This window comes from Hippopotamus amphibius, chromosome 7, assembly GCF_030028045.1.
Source record: "Hippopotamus amphibius kiboko isolate mHipAmp2 chromosome 7, mHipAmp2.hap2, whole genome shotgun sequence".
In the NCBI taxonomy this organism is placed as follows: Eukaryota; Metazoa; Chordata; class Mammalia; order Artiodactyla; family Hippopotamidae; genus Hippopotamus; species Hippopotamus amphibius.
Genome location: NC_080192.1, coordinates 3,034,433 through 3,050,294, shown reverse-complemented (window position 1 = coordinate 3,050,294; position 15,862 = coordinate 3,034,433). Strand labels below are relative to the sequence as shown.

The 15,862-nt window shown below is 54.3% G+C and overlaps 1 protein-coding gene across 4 annotated transcripts in view; it reads left to right on the top strand.

The window, feature by feature from the left end:
* TBC1D22A (TBC1 domain family member 22A) overlaps window positions 1-15,862 on the top strand; it is a 289,717-nt gene that overhangs the window by 97,125 nt on the left and 176,730 nt on the right. For all 4 annotated transcript variants that reach the window (XM_057742532.1, XM_057742530.1, XM_057742533.1 and 1 more), the window contains 2 exons: window positions 8,164-8,292; window positions 11,706-11,768. In XM_057742532.1, coding sequence (XP_057598515.1) covers window positions 8,164-8,292; window positions 11,706-11,768 — 192 coding nt within the window. The remainder of the gene's footprint in view (window positions 1-8,163; window positions 8,293-11,705; window positions 11,769-15,862) is intronic.

Genomic DNA, 15,862 nt, shown 5'->3' with positions numbered 1-15,862 from the left:
TGGCTTTCCACTCTGGGTCCACATTCGTGTCCCCTGGGCGGCTTGGGAAATACTGCCATCTGGGTTCCCCAGGGGTTCTCACGCAGGCCCAGGGTTGGAGACTGCGGGTCTAGGACACTCTGGCCTTGCGCAGGACAGGACGGGGCGCCCCCGAGCTGCTGGGGGACAGGGCGCCGAGGGCAGCACGGCTGGGGGAGGTGCTCGGTGGAGGGGTGGCTGGGCCTGACTCCCCCGGCGCGTGTGGTCTGGCGCAGCTGCAGGGGTGGGGGCCCCAGCCCACTCAGCATCCAGGATCAAGCGGTGAACCCCGGATCGGAAGAATTGACGCCCGGTCCAGTTTAGGAAGACAGCCGACCACAGCTGCGCTTGGATATGAATCGAGTGCAGGACCTGGCTGACGCGCGGCTTTCCCGACACGGTCAGGATTCGACGTTCACACCATCCCGGTGGTTTGTGGACGAGCACTGTTCTTAACGGATGAGTAGGAAATGCTGCTGTAATGAGAAGAGATGGGAAACTTGGCTCTGGTCGCTTATGCAGAACTAAGATGTGCTCTAGAACTTTCCATGAAACCACCACGGATGCTGGTTTTCATTGAAATTCCATGCAGGCAGCGCAGCAACTTTTAAAAATTAATGCTGTAGACACTGCTTTATTTAAAATAAAATAAATAACCAGCAAGGACCTGCTGTGGAGCACAGGGAACTCTGCTCAATATTCTGTAACAACCTAAATGGGAAAAGAATTTGAAGAAGAATAGGTACATTTACATGCGTAACTGAATCACTCTGCTGTACACCTGCAACTAACACATTGTTAATCAACTATACTCCAATATAAAATAAAAATTAAAAAAATTAAAAAAAATTAATGCTATAGAAAATCTTATTTTGATTTTTAAAAAAAATAACGATTTCAGAAACATCGAACAAAAACTGAGTAAACAAACAACAAAAACTGAGGAAACCTTGACAGTTATGTTAGTCAGTGGAATGGTGGAAAATGATCTGGGAACCTCGTATCATCTTTCCTTCTTTCAATATGTTGAGGGGCGTTTGCACGTGAACCCAGTGGGAGGGAGCGATTTGATGTTTGTGTCACTGCGACAATTTTGATGTAAGTATATGCATGCATTGTTTTACATTTATGATTAGTGTTTTTATAGCATGCTAATACAGCAATTAAGTTTTCTGTAGTTCTGTCATTTAAAATTCATTGCATACTTGAATATATTTCATTTGCATAATTTCCAGTCTTGCTTAATTATCCAGGGGCCTCAACTTGCAAACGTGTGTTTTCCTTTAGGAGTGGGAGCGTCAGGAGTGGAGGGAGGGCTTTTTATTGCCCGTGTCCCCGTTCTTGACACCCTTGCCTTTTAAGGGGTTCCGTCTCGGGATGTTAGCTACCATTCGGGGTGGTGAGAGTTTCCGGGGCCCCGTTCACGTTCACTAAGACGTCTTTGGCGGCACCGCGGGGGATCTGTGTGAGGCTGTCCGCTCGCACCCCGCTGACACCTGTGGCGGCCCCACCGCCCTGGGCGGGCACGCGTGTCCACGCCCCTCCTGTGCCAGGCTGCTTCGGGCTTGCGCAGGGCCAGCCTGGACGTGCCGCCCTGTGTGCTCTGTCACCCTCCTCAGGGCGTCTCTGTCTTTTCCTCCCCACCCCCACCCTCTCCACCCTCACCCACCAAACCCAACCCCAGTACTGGGCCGGCTCGTCCCTGCTTTTCGTGAATTAGCTCAGACGCGTCCTCCCTGGCCCCCAGGGTGGGGGCCCCCCCTTGGGGTGCGACGGTGTCCTTGAGTGTCTGCTGACATCATTTGTTCACCCACCTAGTATCTGTGGGCTGTCTATGTGTCCTGACAGCATCCTGAGCCTTCGGGGGTGTCTGTGAACCAACGGGGTGACGGCTCCTGCTGGCTTTCTGGTGGGAGGAGGCAAACGGTAATCGCGACAGATGAACTCTGCGGCCCCTTCAGAGGTGCTCAGTGCTGCAGAGCAGACCGGCGCGAGGTAGGAGGGATCCTGAGGGCCAGGCTGGTGGCCGGGCGGCAACCTGTGACCTGGAACCTGGAGACGGCGGGGAGGGGCGTGGCCGCGCAGCGGCTGGGGCAGCGTCCTGGCTCCTGGGTTCTTCGGAGGGATGTGCCGACTCCGGTAGCGCGTGGGCCAGCCCTGGATGGAGCTGCGCTCTGACGATGAGGGCCGAGGGACGGGCCCCGACGCCGGGAGGAGGGTGTGCGCTGGGCAGGGCTGCTCCAGTGGAGGGGCCGCAGCGGCCCCCAGCCTGGAGCCCAGACCGAGGGCGTGGGAGCCGGCCCGGCGGAGGCGGAGGTGGGCGGGTGGTCCCGTCAGGCTGGGCAGGGCCTCTTCCAGGCTCGTGGCTCCTGCCGACTGCGCCGCAGCCGCCCGGCTCTGCCCTCGGAGCAGAAAGAGTCTCCTGTAAACGAAGGGGCACGGCTGTGTTCCCGTAAAACTTTCCTGACAAGAGCAGCCTGCGGGCTGGGTGTGGCCTGTGGACGGTCGTTTGCGGACCCCAGTGCGAGGAGGGGGCCCCGGGCAGAGGGAGCAGTGAGCTCAGAGGGGCCCTGAGCCGTACGGGGTGTGGGGAGAGGGAGGGGAGAGCGTCTCCCGGCTGAGAGGTGGGAAGGGCCCGGCAGGAGGCCTTGCGGAGCAAGATGAGAAGGGGCAGGGCCTCTGGGGCGGGGTGCTGGGTGGTCTGGTCCTGCATTTCCGCAGCAACTCTGGCAGACTCTGGCAGTTGTGCCGGGATGGCCTGTGAGGCGGGGAGAGAGGCAGGGCCTGGTTCACCAGCAGCCGGGCGCCGCAGCATCCCTGCGTCCGGCTTTGTCAGGGGACACGTGTGCGTGACTGCGTGGGTGGGAGGGGGTGGACTTGGTCTCCATTTCTGTGAACGGAGCCCGGTGCCCTGAGGAGGTGGGGCCTCAGGTGGGCCAGCTTTGCGTCCGTCCCCCACCAGGTCCGAGAGCCTCTGGGGCCCACGTCCTCGCCTGCGAACAGGGATGGCGTCGGCCTGGTGCACCTGCGAGGGGTGGAGGCAGGCCGGGGTGCAGCCTGCTGGGGAGCTGCCCCTCCACGTCCTCACCTGTGACTGTGGCAGTTTTAGGACAAAGAAAAGGAAGGAAACCCCCGTGATCCTTCCTCTCCAAGAGGTGACAGAGACTTGACCTGGCAGTGAGGCCAGCCTGGGCGTGGGCTGTGCCCCCGGGCCCAGGGAGGTTCTCTGAAGCTGTGACTTCCCTCAGGTGGGGCCGGGTCCCTGCTGCAGCTTTGCGCCTCCCCGGCCGGGCCGGGCTGGGAGCCCCCCGCCGTGCCCCCACCCCGGCGTGTTCCAGGTGGTACCAGCTGGACAGGCCAGGCTCTGAGCCGCTCAGGTGGGTGGTTTGCTGCCTGGCACGTGGAGGCTCTGGAGGCTGGCCTGGCACTTCCCTCCACGCTCGGGGGCTGCTGACTGCTTTTGCCGTGGGTGTAACTATGGGACGCGGGCGGCTCTTTGGAATACAGATGCCTCGCGTGACCAGAAAGCGGAGGCAGGTGCGGACAGCAGCCCCTCTGCCCCTCGGTCACGGGGCCGCTCACTGTCTGGTGCGCGCGTAGCTGTCCGCTGGACCCGCCGCTCTGGGAATGGGCCCCTTTCCGACCGCTGGTAATGAATTGAAGGCGTCTTAGGGCACGTGTTCTTCACGGGGCCTCCTCCTCGCTGCTGGGGAAGGTGGAGGGCGGGGGACACCTGTGACAAGGCCACTGGGATGTAGATTGCTACACCTCCTGGCAGGGTCACTTGGAAAGCGGGCATCAAGAGCGTTGAATATACCCTGTATTCCTTTGAGCTCACAGTGCACTTGCAGAAATCGTGCTGCTGGGGAACCACGTATTTTGGAATACTGGACAATTGAGAATAGTCAAAATGTGCAGACATCGAGGGAAGGTTAAGTATAAACATGCGTAAGGAAATGTATGTGGTGGAAGGCTGTGTGGCCTTGTGGGGAGGCGATTTTGGAGCTGGGGTTGGCACGCCTTTTCGGTAAAGGGCTGGACAGCAAGTATCTCAGCATGTGTTTCAGAGGCTCACACGGACTCTTTCACGACTGCATAGCTCCGCCTGGGTTGTGTGCAAACAGCCGTACACGTGAGCAGGCGGGCGTGCTGTGTGCCGCCGGAGTTCTGCGGACAGAAGGGGGCCGCGGGCTGCTTGCCGACCCCCGTGGCAGAGCAGTGCGTCATGGCAGCGGGAACACAGTCATGATTTTCAGTTGAGCTACGTCAGCACGGAATGTTGGAGAGGAAATTTCCTTAAAAAGGACATGGAAAGGACTAGGCACTATAAGTAAACTGGGCTTCATTAAAGTTAGGAACTTGTCTTCATCAAAAAGTATCATTAGTGGGGAGAAAAGGCAGACCACGGGGAGGGGAGGGGGTGTTTACAACAGGACTCCCATGCAGGCCACGTGGCGGGTGCTTACGGATCGGGAGGAGGGATGCGGACCACCTAGCAGGGAGAGGAAAGGGGCTGCACTCAGGTGAGGATGTACACGGCCTCCTTCAGTCCACTGGAGATGCAGGTGAAAACCGCATTCTGCTGGCTACCTTCGTGAACCCGTCAGGGTGGCGAAGAGGAAGAGTTGGCTGAGACCAAGTGTTGGCAAGGACGTAGGCCAGTGGGCGCTCTGGTGCGCTTCCAATGGGAGTGTAATCAGTTTGGAGGATTCCTTAGCAAAATCTGTCAAAGGTCTTCCCACCTAGTTGTTTTGCTCCTGGGTATATGCTGAACAAAATGCACATCATGTGCTGTAAAAGGCAGGTTCAAGAATGTTTATCGCAAAAACTTGATAACACCCAATGTCTGTTAACAGAATGGATTTTGTACATGGAGATATTATGCAACAGTGAAAATGAACTACTGTTTCGTGTTTCAAAATGAATGGATTTTTCAAACATAAGACTGAGTTTAAGCAACGAACCAAAAAAAAAAGATTCCATGTATATAAGTGTGTTCAGAAATAGGCAAAATTTATCCCAGTGCCAGGAGTCAGGGAGGCACCTCTGACACCAGATCAGGAGGTAAGGGCCAGAGACGGGGGGCTCCCAAGGGGCCCTGAGACTTGTTCAATTTGTGATAATTCACACACACTTTTTGGGAGCACACGTGTACATACATGTTGTATTTCAATACGTTTATTAAAAAGTTTAAATGGTGTGATCCAGATGTGTTAAGTGTGCGTGAGTGTGTAATTTATAATGCAGAACAGGTGCTAATGGAGATGCCTTAAGGGAGATAAAGGGGGTGCATATGGTCGCACAGCTGGAAAGAGGTAGCTGGACTCAGGGTGATGTCATCCTCAAGGCGACTGAGCGCTGTTCTCCTTGAGTCGGCTCTTCACAGCAGATCTGCAGCGCCCGGCTCTCCCTCGTGGGCACAGGGTGGCTGCCACAGCTCCAGACTGTGCACATTCTCTTTGATTCCCAAGCAGCAGCAGCAAAGAAGGCTCCAGGCCTGGCTTCTGTGCCTGCATCGGGTCCCTCCTTTACTCCTGAGCCTGTCGGTCACTGGCTAGTGGGATGGTGTAGCCATTTAGCTTATCAGCCCGTCAAGACCTGTACTGAAGGAAGGGTGTTACCCACCTTCAGGGGGCACGTGGGTTGAGACTAGGGAGACGCAGTTCCCAGAGGCCCTTCAGGGCTCTGTTTGAACAAAGGACACATAGATGTCTAGCGGTAAACACAGTGACATTGACTATGGGTGTGGAAGTGCTTTAACGCGCAGAGAGTACTGCAGGGGATGTGTGTGTTCATTTGCTCACTCATACACGAATTTACTCAGCGAACACTTGGGTGCCTGCTGTGTGGAGCCTTGTGCCAGGTGCTGCTGGGGCGCTGCATGAGCGACCACCTCGCGGGTCAGGTCCTGCCTCCTGTGGAGGCGACATTGAAGGGACACTCGAGGGGTGAGGAGGGACGCTTGAGGGAATAAGCTTTACAACGTCCAGGGAAACAGCAAGGAGAAGATCCTTCTTACACAGGACATAAGAACCACTAAGTATAAAAGAAAAACTTGGTCCATTGGACTTCATGAAGATTTAAAACGTCTGTAGTCTGAGGCATAACAGGCAAAGCCACAGGTAAGAGAACATAATCACTATGTGTATGTTTGACAAAAAGACTTGCATCTCGAATGTATAGAGCTCTCACAGAACTCGCCACGAAGACAAGCTACTGATTGAAAAAATGGGCAAAAGATTTGAGCAGACGCTTCACCAAAGAAGAGAAGCAGTGGCAGAGGGGTTTGTGAAAAGACGCTCATCTTGGTAAATCATTCGGGAAATGAGATTAAGAGCCCTTGACTGTGTGACTGATATTAGAGGCTGACAGTACTGAGTGTCAGGGTGGGTGTGGAACGTCTGAGGTTCTCAGACACGTAGTTAGTTGGGATGGAAAATGGTATCGTCCTTCTGGGAAGAGATCCGGCATTTTCTTAGAAAACAAAACATAAACATTATGACCCAGTAACTCTGGTCCTAGGTATTTACCCAGGAGAAATCAAACTGTATATTCATAAAGATCCCGTGTAAGAATATTTGTAACAACCGTTATTTAAAATAGCCCCAAACTAGAAACAACTCAAGTGATCAGCACAGAGTGAATAGCTTAACAGACTGGTAAGTATCCCTACCCTGGAGATTCCGCCCAGGAGAAAGAGGAGCTCACTGCTGGTTCCTGAAAGAATCTCAAGAAAACAGCAGGCTGTCTGTCATAGGGTATTTGTCTTTCTCTGTCTGACTGACTTCACTTAGTATGATAATCTCTGGGTCCATCCACATTGCTGCAGGTGGCATGATTTCATTCTGTTTTATGGCTGAGTAGTAATCCATTGCATGTATGTACCACATTTTCTGTATCCACTCCACTGTTGAAATCTAAAATATGGCACAAATGAACTCATCTGCAAAACAGACGCACAGACATAAAGATCAGACTTGCGGTTGCCAAGGGGGAGGGGGATGAGGAGGGAAGGTTTGGGAGTCTGGGGTTGGTAGATGCACACTATTGCGTATAGAATGGGTAAGCAGCCAGGTCCTGCTGTACAGCACTGGGAACTATAGCCATTTCCCTGGGTAAACCATAATGGGAAAGAATATAAAAAAGGAGTGTATATGTGTGTATCACAGCCACTGTGCTGTGCAGCAGAGGTTGGCACAACATTCTAAATCAACTACACTTCCAAAGAAAAAAAAGACAGCAGGCTGAGTGGAGGAAGCCTTGCCCGGGCACAGGTCCCCGTGGGTCCATTTGCGTGCTGTTCTAGGGTGGCAGCTGTGACCTGTGTGGAGGAGGGTGGGGGGGACTGCAGAGGGAGGGCACTGGGGCGGTTTTGGGGTGATGACACTGCTCTGACCTTCACGGTGGCGGTCGTCACACAGCTGTACACCTTTGTCAAATGTCATGGAACCGTTTACCTAAAAGAGGAACCTTCTGTTTTATCTATGGTGCGGCAGTCATGGTGACTGAGAAAGCAGAAAATCTGAGACAGGGTCTGGGCTCTTCACGGCCTCCCTTTGCTGCCTGGCCCTTCCTGAGTCCGCAATGGGACTGCGGCTGCCGCAGCCCAGGAGTCTTTGGAGAGAGGAGAGCACGTGCATGATACATATGTGTGCACGTACACACACACACACACGCACGTGCGCGCACACACACATGAGCACACACGTATGTATATACATATGTGTGTATGTGTACGTGGACACACATCTACACACGTTTCCACACACGTATATGTAGTTGTAGGGCCTCAGACCTCTGACCTCTCTTTAGAGAAGGGGCTTCATCTCTCAGTCCTGCTGTGAAAGCGCAGTAGATGCCGGCCTGCTGCCGCGGCTGCAGGTGAAGTTGGAGCACCTCGTGGCAGCCGCGGATGGCCGGGCCTAGACCCCAGTGGAGTGCGGTGGGGGTGAGGCTTCCCTGGGCTCAGCTCGCTGCTTTCTTCTCTGTGTCTCTCTCTTTTCTCAGACGCGCTTGTCCTCCCCTCTGGGTCAGATTCCAGAGCAGCAAGCTTAGGATGGGAGCCTTTTGATTACAGACTTCTCATAGAGACCCCAGGAGTCACCGTTAACCGTGTGTACTTTTTCTGTCTTTTTTCTCACGTAGGGTTACCTTCCTGCCAACGTAGACCGAAGACCAGCCACTCTCCAAAGAAAACAGAAAGAATATTTCGCTTTCATCGATCACTATTACGACTCCAGGAATGACGCCGCTCACCAGGACACGTACAGACAGGTGGGGCCCCTCCTCCTCTGTCTTGGCACTTGAGCGGCTGTACCTTGGTGATGTCTGTCTTGTTGGAGGAAGTGCTTCGTCTGGCAGGTTCCTGATTGGGTCACAGGTCTTTATTTTCTAGTAAATAAATAAATTTGAGAACAAATAGTGGTGAATTGCCTCTAATACTAGCACCTCGCATATCTCTGGTTCCTTCTGCAAAAGTGGGAAGAGTGGTTTTAATTGGAGCCACAGAACAGGTAGCCCAGACGCCTCGCCGCGTGCTGAGATCTGCACCCCTCTGCCGCCCTCCGGGGTGGGGGGTGCCTTGTGACCCACCGGGCAGCTGTCTGACCCTCAGGTCAGGAGCAGGCGTTCGTCTGGATGGGGTCAGAGGTGTGAGGCCCTGGCCCCGCGGCGCTGTCCTCTGCTGCCGTGCGGGATGTGGTGTAGGTGGAGGGGAGCCGTGGCAGAGGTGCAGCCAGCTTATGATTTTGCTATTTAGTTTAATACGAAATGGGTATAATTATGGCTTCTTGAATAGTCAGTTGACAGACGGTCTGCATAATGGGAAAAATACTTAAAATTGATTTACGGTTCCCGGCGTGTCCAGAATTTGCTGTTAGAATCGCTCGCGGCCTTTAGAATTCTCATTGTCTTTGTAATATGTGAGAATTCAGAATGATTTGTGCTGCAGTTAAATAAAAAGGTGGTGAGGAGTTGGTAGCCCTGCCTCATGTTCTGACGTGAACTTCTGGTTTTCCTGAGGCGTGGCGGTGCTGAGTGTTTCCTCTGGGAACCCCGACCTCTAGGTGAAGGAGAGTTGCCGAATTCTTCCCGTCACATGTGGGGTGTCCACATCTCCTGGTCAGTTTGCCATAGTGCCTTGAGAAGGTCCGCAGACAGGCCTTACTCTGGTCGCTAACCACGGGTTCTTTAAGTTGCACGGGGCCTTGGAGGGCTCCTTCCCCACGCGGGTGCCATGGTGGCTCTGCGGGGAGAGGGACTCGCTCAAGGGGCGAGGGGTAGGGAGACGGGGACAGAGACCCGCTTCCGTTGCCCCTAGGGCAGGGCCTTCTCTGCCTCTGGCCCCCGCTGTGCACGTGGGAGCTTGTCCTCTGTGCCCCCCCACCGGGCCCCATGGTGCTGCCACCCTTCACGCTGGGAAGCTGATCTGGGCTGCAGGTTGAATGTGGATCGGGTCAGGGAAATTCTAGCGTGCCTGGTCTGTGTTTCCTCTTCACTGGTTTTAGGGAATGGGTACATTTGGTGTTGCTTTGCACGTCTTTCTGCTATGTTTTTATTCCAGAGAAAGATGCCTAAAGGGTGACACTAGCATCTATCTGCAAGATTTACCAGGCTGCATTCTATTACAAATTTCTTAAGGGAAAGTTAATTAAAAACAGGTTACAGACATCTTTATTCAGTTCCTGTGATAGGTAATAAAAAGCTCCCGTGCTATTGTGAGTCCCCCAGATGTTCCTACATTAATATCCTCGAGCATGGTGTGAGCTGTGGTGGTGTTGCCCATGGGCCTGCCCTGTGCCCAGCACACGCCTCTTGGAGGTGGCCCTGGGCTGTCCTGGCGTGGCCTTTTGGGCGCTCTGTTAGGTCAAGGTGGAGCCGGCCCGGGTCTCCCTGCTGCCCACTCACGGTGTTTGACCCATGAACTGGCTTTGGCCAACCGTCTGCCCCGAGGGATGCGGCCTGGCCCTCCCTCAGCCCTGGGAGGCGGGGACCCCCTGTCTGCTTCCCTGTCCCTCTTTTGTCCTCTGTTCACTTGAGTTTTGTGTTTACTCTTTGGATGAAGATGTCACATCCAGAGCACACAGAGTGGGTCACAGCTAGAGGTTCATCTGCGTGTCCTCCCTGCTCTGCGGGTTCTGCAGACGTCACGGCCGCCCTGACTGGTCCCATCCTGTAGGGGCAGGGCACACAGAGCCGGTGCAAACATGTGGCGGGCAGCTCTGCTGGTGGATGGGCTGTGCTGGCCTTTGGTGTGCCGGGGACAGACGTGTGCCCACGTGACTGATGGAGTGCGATCGGTGCTCTGAGGGTGGCCCCAGGGGATGCCCTGGTTAAGGGGCTGACATCTGGAGGGTTCTGGGCTCTTGCAAGTGGCCAGCTGCAGCCTTCCGACACCACTGGACTGGAATGGTCTCTCCTCCCTCTTCCTCCTCCATGTCCTCCAGGTCTCCTTCCCACCTCAGGGGTGCCCTGCACATCTCAGCTGCCTAGATTCCTCCCCGCGTTGCTCAGAGGGTCTGAGCGTGGTTATTTCTTGTCTCCTCTGATGCTGTATCCTCTCCTCTCTAACTTTCCTTCTCACTCACCCTCCCGCTGTCCCGTAGTCAACCCTCCCTGCACACTTCAGCCTGCTGGCCCTTGGCCCCGGCTCAGTTCTCACCCTGAGCAATCTCCTCCCTGCCCTTGGTACCCCTGATGGGCAGCTGATTTCCAAGTTCTCACCCGAGGGAAGAATTCAAGGCGGGAACCTGTGAGTGTGAAAACAGTTCCCACGTCTCAGGGCCGTGCAACTGATGGAGCTCTCAGGGCTGTTGATCCGCTCTCTTATTGGAGCTTCCCCAGTAGCCCTTTGGGGGATGTGGCAGGTGTCTAATAGGCGAGGATGCTGAGCCTGGAGTCTGGCGGGGTACCCAAGCCTCGGTGCTGGCAAGGCAGAGTGAGGAGAGTCCCAGGCCCCGGGGGTCTCAGAGTCCTCGCGGTCGTGGGCAGGGGCGGGTGATGAACCCATGGCGTTAAGATGTGCACATCTTCCCTCAGCCTGTTCCAGTCGTTCTCCTGAGCATTGAAAATTGTGGGGGTCCGTGTGGGATGTTGGGGGCAGCCCGGATGCCAACTCAAGCCCCAAGCAATCTTATTCGGTTGCGTCTTGAACCCGCAGGTGCGCTGCTCTGCGGTGCGGGGACTCCGTCATGACTCTCGCGTCAGCCGGTGGTCAGGCAGGCATCAGCTGATTCCACCAGAGGCTTTTAAATGCTTCCTTTGGAAAGTGCCCTGGGTTCCCCACGGACTTTGTAAAGTGGAGAAAAATGTGGCCCGGGTTCCAAGAAGAAGCCGTCACAGCTTGTACACCATCGATGTACATGAATTGCTCCTGTGTCAGAGGCTGGAAATCAATGTTTGCTAATTGCCATGGATCTTGTTGCTAAAGAGCCGAGGGCCTGCTCTGCTCCTGATCACGCAGCTGCCGCTGTTGGGCGCGGAGCGAGCCTGTCGGGCTAGGCCGTGGCGGGGGGATCCCGGCAGACGGAACCCGCCCGCCGCCCACGGGAGAATCAGTCTCTTCAGGGAGAGCAGACCGAGATCCGGAGTACATCCGTTGCTGTTACCAAGTACCGCCCTGCTAGTCATAACGCCGGCCGCGATGTTTATCCTCCTCTACAACGTGTGTCTTTCTCCCCCACCTCCAGATCCGCATAGACCTCCCTCGGATGAGTCCCGAAGCACTGATTCTTCAGCCCAAGGTGACGGAGGTAAGAGCTGGGATCTCGGGGGGAGATGGCTCCCAGGGGCTCTACCACCCATGGCAGGTGTGGGGATGGCTCCCGGGGACAGGATCGCCCACAGGAATCGCCAGCGGTTGTTTAAATATTTTCATTGCGCAGTGTTGGTGTGTGCAGAAGAACGCAGGTGGAGTGCATGTGTGTGTGTAGTTTACACTCCTGAGTCCATCACCCAGTTTAGGACCGAGAAGCCCACCCGAGTGTGGCAGGTGGTGTGGGAGCCCCCTGCTGTTCTCACCCATCTCCAGGCCCCGCCCTAGGAGGTGACCTCTCTCCGGACCTGTGTCTGTGATTCTGCACGCCTTTGGTACACGTCACGTGACACCGGGAAAGCTGTGGTCTGGAGGGGCATCATTCCTCTGTGTAGTCTAGTCTCTGCCGCTTGGCCGTGTTCATCTGCATTGTTTTCTAGGATTCAGCTGATCCGTGGGTCTAGTTGTTATTTAAATATTCCACACGTTCTGTTGCCTTTTCCTGCTGGTGGGCATTTGGGTGGTTTCTACGTTTTGCTGTAGGGACAGTGTTGCCTGGAAGTTTCACAGAGACTTACGCAGGTGCCCCCTGGCAGGGGCGTCTCAAGAGCATTCACGAAGAACTAAGATTGTTTCCAGGTTGAGTGTCAGCCTGTTAAACTCTCCAGGTGATGTCGGGGTGCTCTCGGTGGGTTGCCCTGACTCAGCTCTCCCCCACAGAGGACCAGCCGTCCTGGTGCTTGCACCCCTGCCGGGTCTGGGCGTTGCCAGGCTTCTTAGGTTCTGTGTCTGTGGTGGGCACTCTTTGTTTTCCTTTCTCTGATCACCTGTGGAGGAAGCATCTCTTCGTGTATTTATGTGCTTCCATGTCCCCCTTCTGGGAAATGCATGCTCCCATCTTTGCCCGGTGTCTTGTGGGTGGTGGATCTAATTGTTTGTTGGTCGTTGATTTTTATATATGAGGGATCCTAATTCTTTGCAGTTTGTATGTGGCTTGTTTCTGACCCGTTCTTCTCGGTGGCTGTCATGATCTCAAGTTCTCATCTGTTTTCCTGGTGTTGGACTCACGCATCTCTTCTGTTAGGTTAGCTTCCTGAGGAGGTCTTTTCGTGCCTGGACATCCCCAAGCCGTTCTCCTCCCGTATTTTCACCTCAAAGTGCTGAAGTGTTACTGCTCACATCTGCTTTCAACCGTCCGTGTCCGACAGCTGTGTGTGCTGGGAGGTGGGGTCCGGTGTAACCTTCTCCCGTGGCGGCCCGTCCAGCTTGTCTCCCCACGTTTGCAGGGTCCCTTCTGTTCATGTCGTTTTCACGTTTGTGGAGATCTGGTCTCTGTTTTGTCCCAACAGTCGTTACCCTCCCGTCACGCCACGCCCAGATAGTTCATTCCTTTTCACCGCAAGCCTCGGTGTTTGCTGGGGGGGGTGTCCACACCCCTCTTCCTGTTCAAAACTCATCAGGTTGTCTTAAGGCTTTGCTCTTCCACATAAGTTCCAGAATCAGATGGCCACGGTTTTCTGATTTTATTTTTTTTTAATTGAAGTGTAGTTGATGTACAGTATTGTATGTTATGGGTATACAAGATAGTGGCTCACAATTTTTAAGGCTTATACTGTGTTTATAGTTATTATACGATACTGGCTACATCCCTGTGTTGTACAGTACGTCCTTGTAGCCTGTTTTATACCCAGTCGTTTATCCCTCCTACTCCCGCCCCCGTCGTCCCCCGCCCCGCTGGTGACCACTAGTTTGTTCTCTGTTATATCTGCAAGTCGGCTTCTTTTCTCTTATATTCACTAGTTTGTTGTATTTTTTAGATTCCACTCTAATTTGTTTTTAACGTCTGTGTGATTTGTGATTGGAATTGCACAGAATGTATAGATGGATTTGGGAGAATTGACATTTCTGTGAAATTTAGCCTTCATTCTCACGAGCGTGCCAGTTCCCCATTTTTTAGGCCGTTCGTTAATGCCTTTCAGTGACGTTTTAGAATTTGCTTCATAAAAGGTCCTGTGTGTGTTTTATTAGATTTACTCTTAGCTGTCATATTTTTGTTGCTATTATAAATGGCAGCTCTTTAAAATTGAATTTTCTTATTGTTTTAAATGTTTGTTTTGCGTCTTGATTGTGCCAGTACATGCACTTTTCACTTTGGTGTCTCTTGTCTGTGCAGTAAGTTTGTTAAAAAAAATCCAGGATTATTAAAGCTGAAGTGCTCTTAGATTACAGAACACAAAGGGAGCAGATTCCTTTTCCACACAGGTAGTCGTTTGGAGGTACTTCCTTTGATTGCCCTTTTCAGTGGTTGTGCTTATTGCACCTGGAAAACAAGAGATCACATATTATAACCTCGTTTTAACCTGTCTATTTTTCAGTGGAAAATAGAGTCTGCCACGCAACCTTTGGTTTATCTTTGCTGCTGTGTTTTTCCTACCACCTGGCGCACTCCTCGTAGAGCTGAGCTTGCGGGCCCTTGGTGAGGAGGCGGGATCCGGTCACTGCCAGCTGGTGCCTGCTGGTGTCGGCTGGCCTGCTTGTGTGGGATGTGCTGGGCCCCCACCTGCTGGGATCCCAATGGGAGCGCCTCTGCCCTGGCAGCGGGCCCCCCACAGCCCCTCTCTGGCCCCCACGTGCTCCTCCTGGAGCTGCAGACCCGCCCAGGGCCTGGCTGGGGGCAGATTGTGTTGGGGGGAACCAAGTGACAAGCAAGGGGCTTTAGGAGACGTCCGGAAGTGTCGGTCTCATGTTGGAAGCAGGCAAAGTCAAGTTCTGAGGTTGGGCTTGGACGCACTGCAGCTGATGCAGGACAGCGGTGGCGTCCCCGACGGAAGCCTGCCGCCCTCTCGGGACCCGCCTGTCCGCAGTGCGTCAGCTGCTCCCCTGTGTGTGGCTTTCTCCTTGTGGTCTAGGTTGGGGCTCTGGCGGCTGCCCCATGTCTGCATTCCGCCAGCAGGGATGCGGGGACGCGGGAGAGGAGGGTGTCCCCTCCTGTTACAGGTGTCCGAGAGAGGCTGTCTGGAGTGCTTCTGCTCGTACCCTGTGTGCTTGTCCTCGGCTGTAGAGAACCAGGAAAGTCGACACTGAGTGCAGTTGGTCTTGTACCCCGGTAACGTCTGGGCTTCTCATGACTCCCGGAGAAGGGTTTCTGCCGTAAGCGTTCCCCTAGGCTGCCCACACTTCGGTTTATCCCTTCAACAGGTGATGCCCACTTCTGCCCTGGATGTCTTCTCCTACCCACTCCCCCTCCCCTTCCAATGTGCCCATCCTCCTCTTCTCCTGCCAGCTTTATTGGGGGCTGATGAGCGTACAGGAGAAGCCTCCTGTGTTAATCGTGCAGTTAGATTAGTTTTGACACCTGTGTGTGGGAGTGTACCAGCCACTGGAACCACGGTGTGGACACTTCATCGCCCTGAAAAGTGCCCTGGTGTCCGTTTGCTGTCAGTCTCCCGTCCCCTCTCCTGCCCTGGCAGCGGCTGGTCTGCTTTCTGTCTCTGGAGTTTTGCTTTTAAAGAATTTCACGGGAAGGGAATCTTAGTGAGTGGCTCCCCTGACCTGGACGGGGTGTGGACGTTCGCCCCGTTGTCCCCGGCACCGCTGAGCAGGGCTGTCTTCCGGGTACGTGTTCGCCCCGTCACCGGTTGATGGGCACTGGGCTTCTTTCCAGTTCTGGGCCGTTACAAAGTGCATTTGCCCTACATCTTCATGTATAAGTCTAAGGAGGGCATCTGTGTTCTCCTCCCTGGTGAGTGCCTGGGCGTGGAGGTGCTGGGTTGTATGGGACGTGTAAGTTTACACACTTTGTGAGAAGCTGGCAAGCCCCTTCGGGGTGGCCCGCCAGTTCACTGTGTGTGAGCGGCCCTGTCGCTCCACGTCCCTGTCGGTGCTTGGGGTTGCCGGTCTGTTTAATTTTAGCTGTTGTAAGAAGCAGGTGTGTGGTGGGGCCCTCTGGGGTCATAGTCTGCATCCCTGTTGAGCAGCTTTTCACAGGCTGATTTGTCACGCTCAGGTCTTCTTTGGTGAAGTGTCTGTTCCATTTTTTGCTCATTATCTGATTGCTTTTAAAACCTGCCTGTTCCCTGGCCTCCTTTGGAC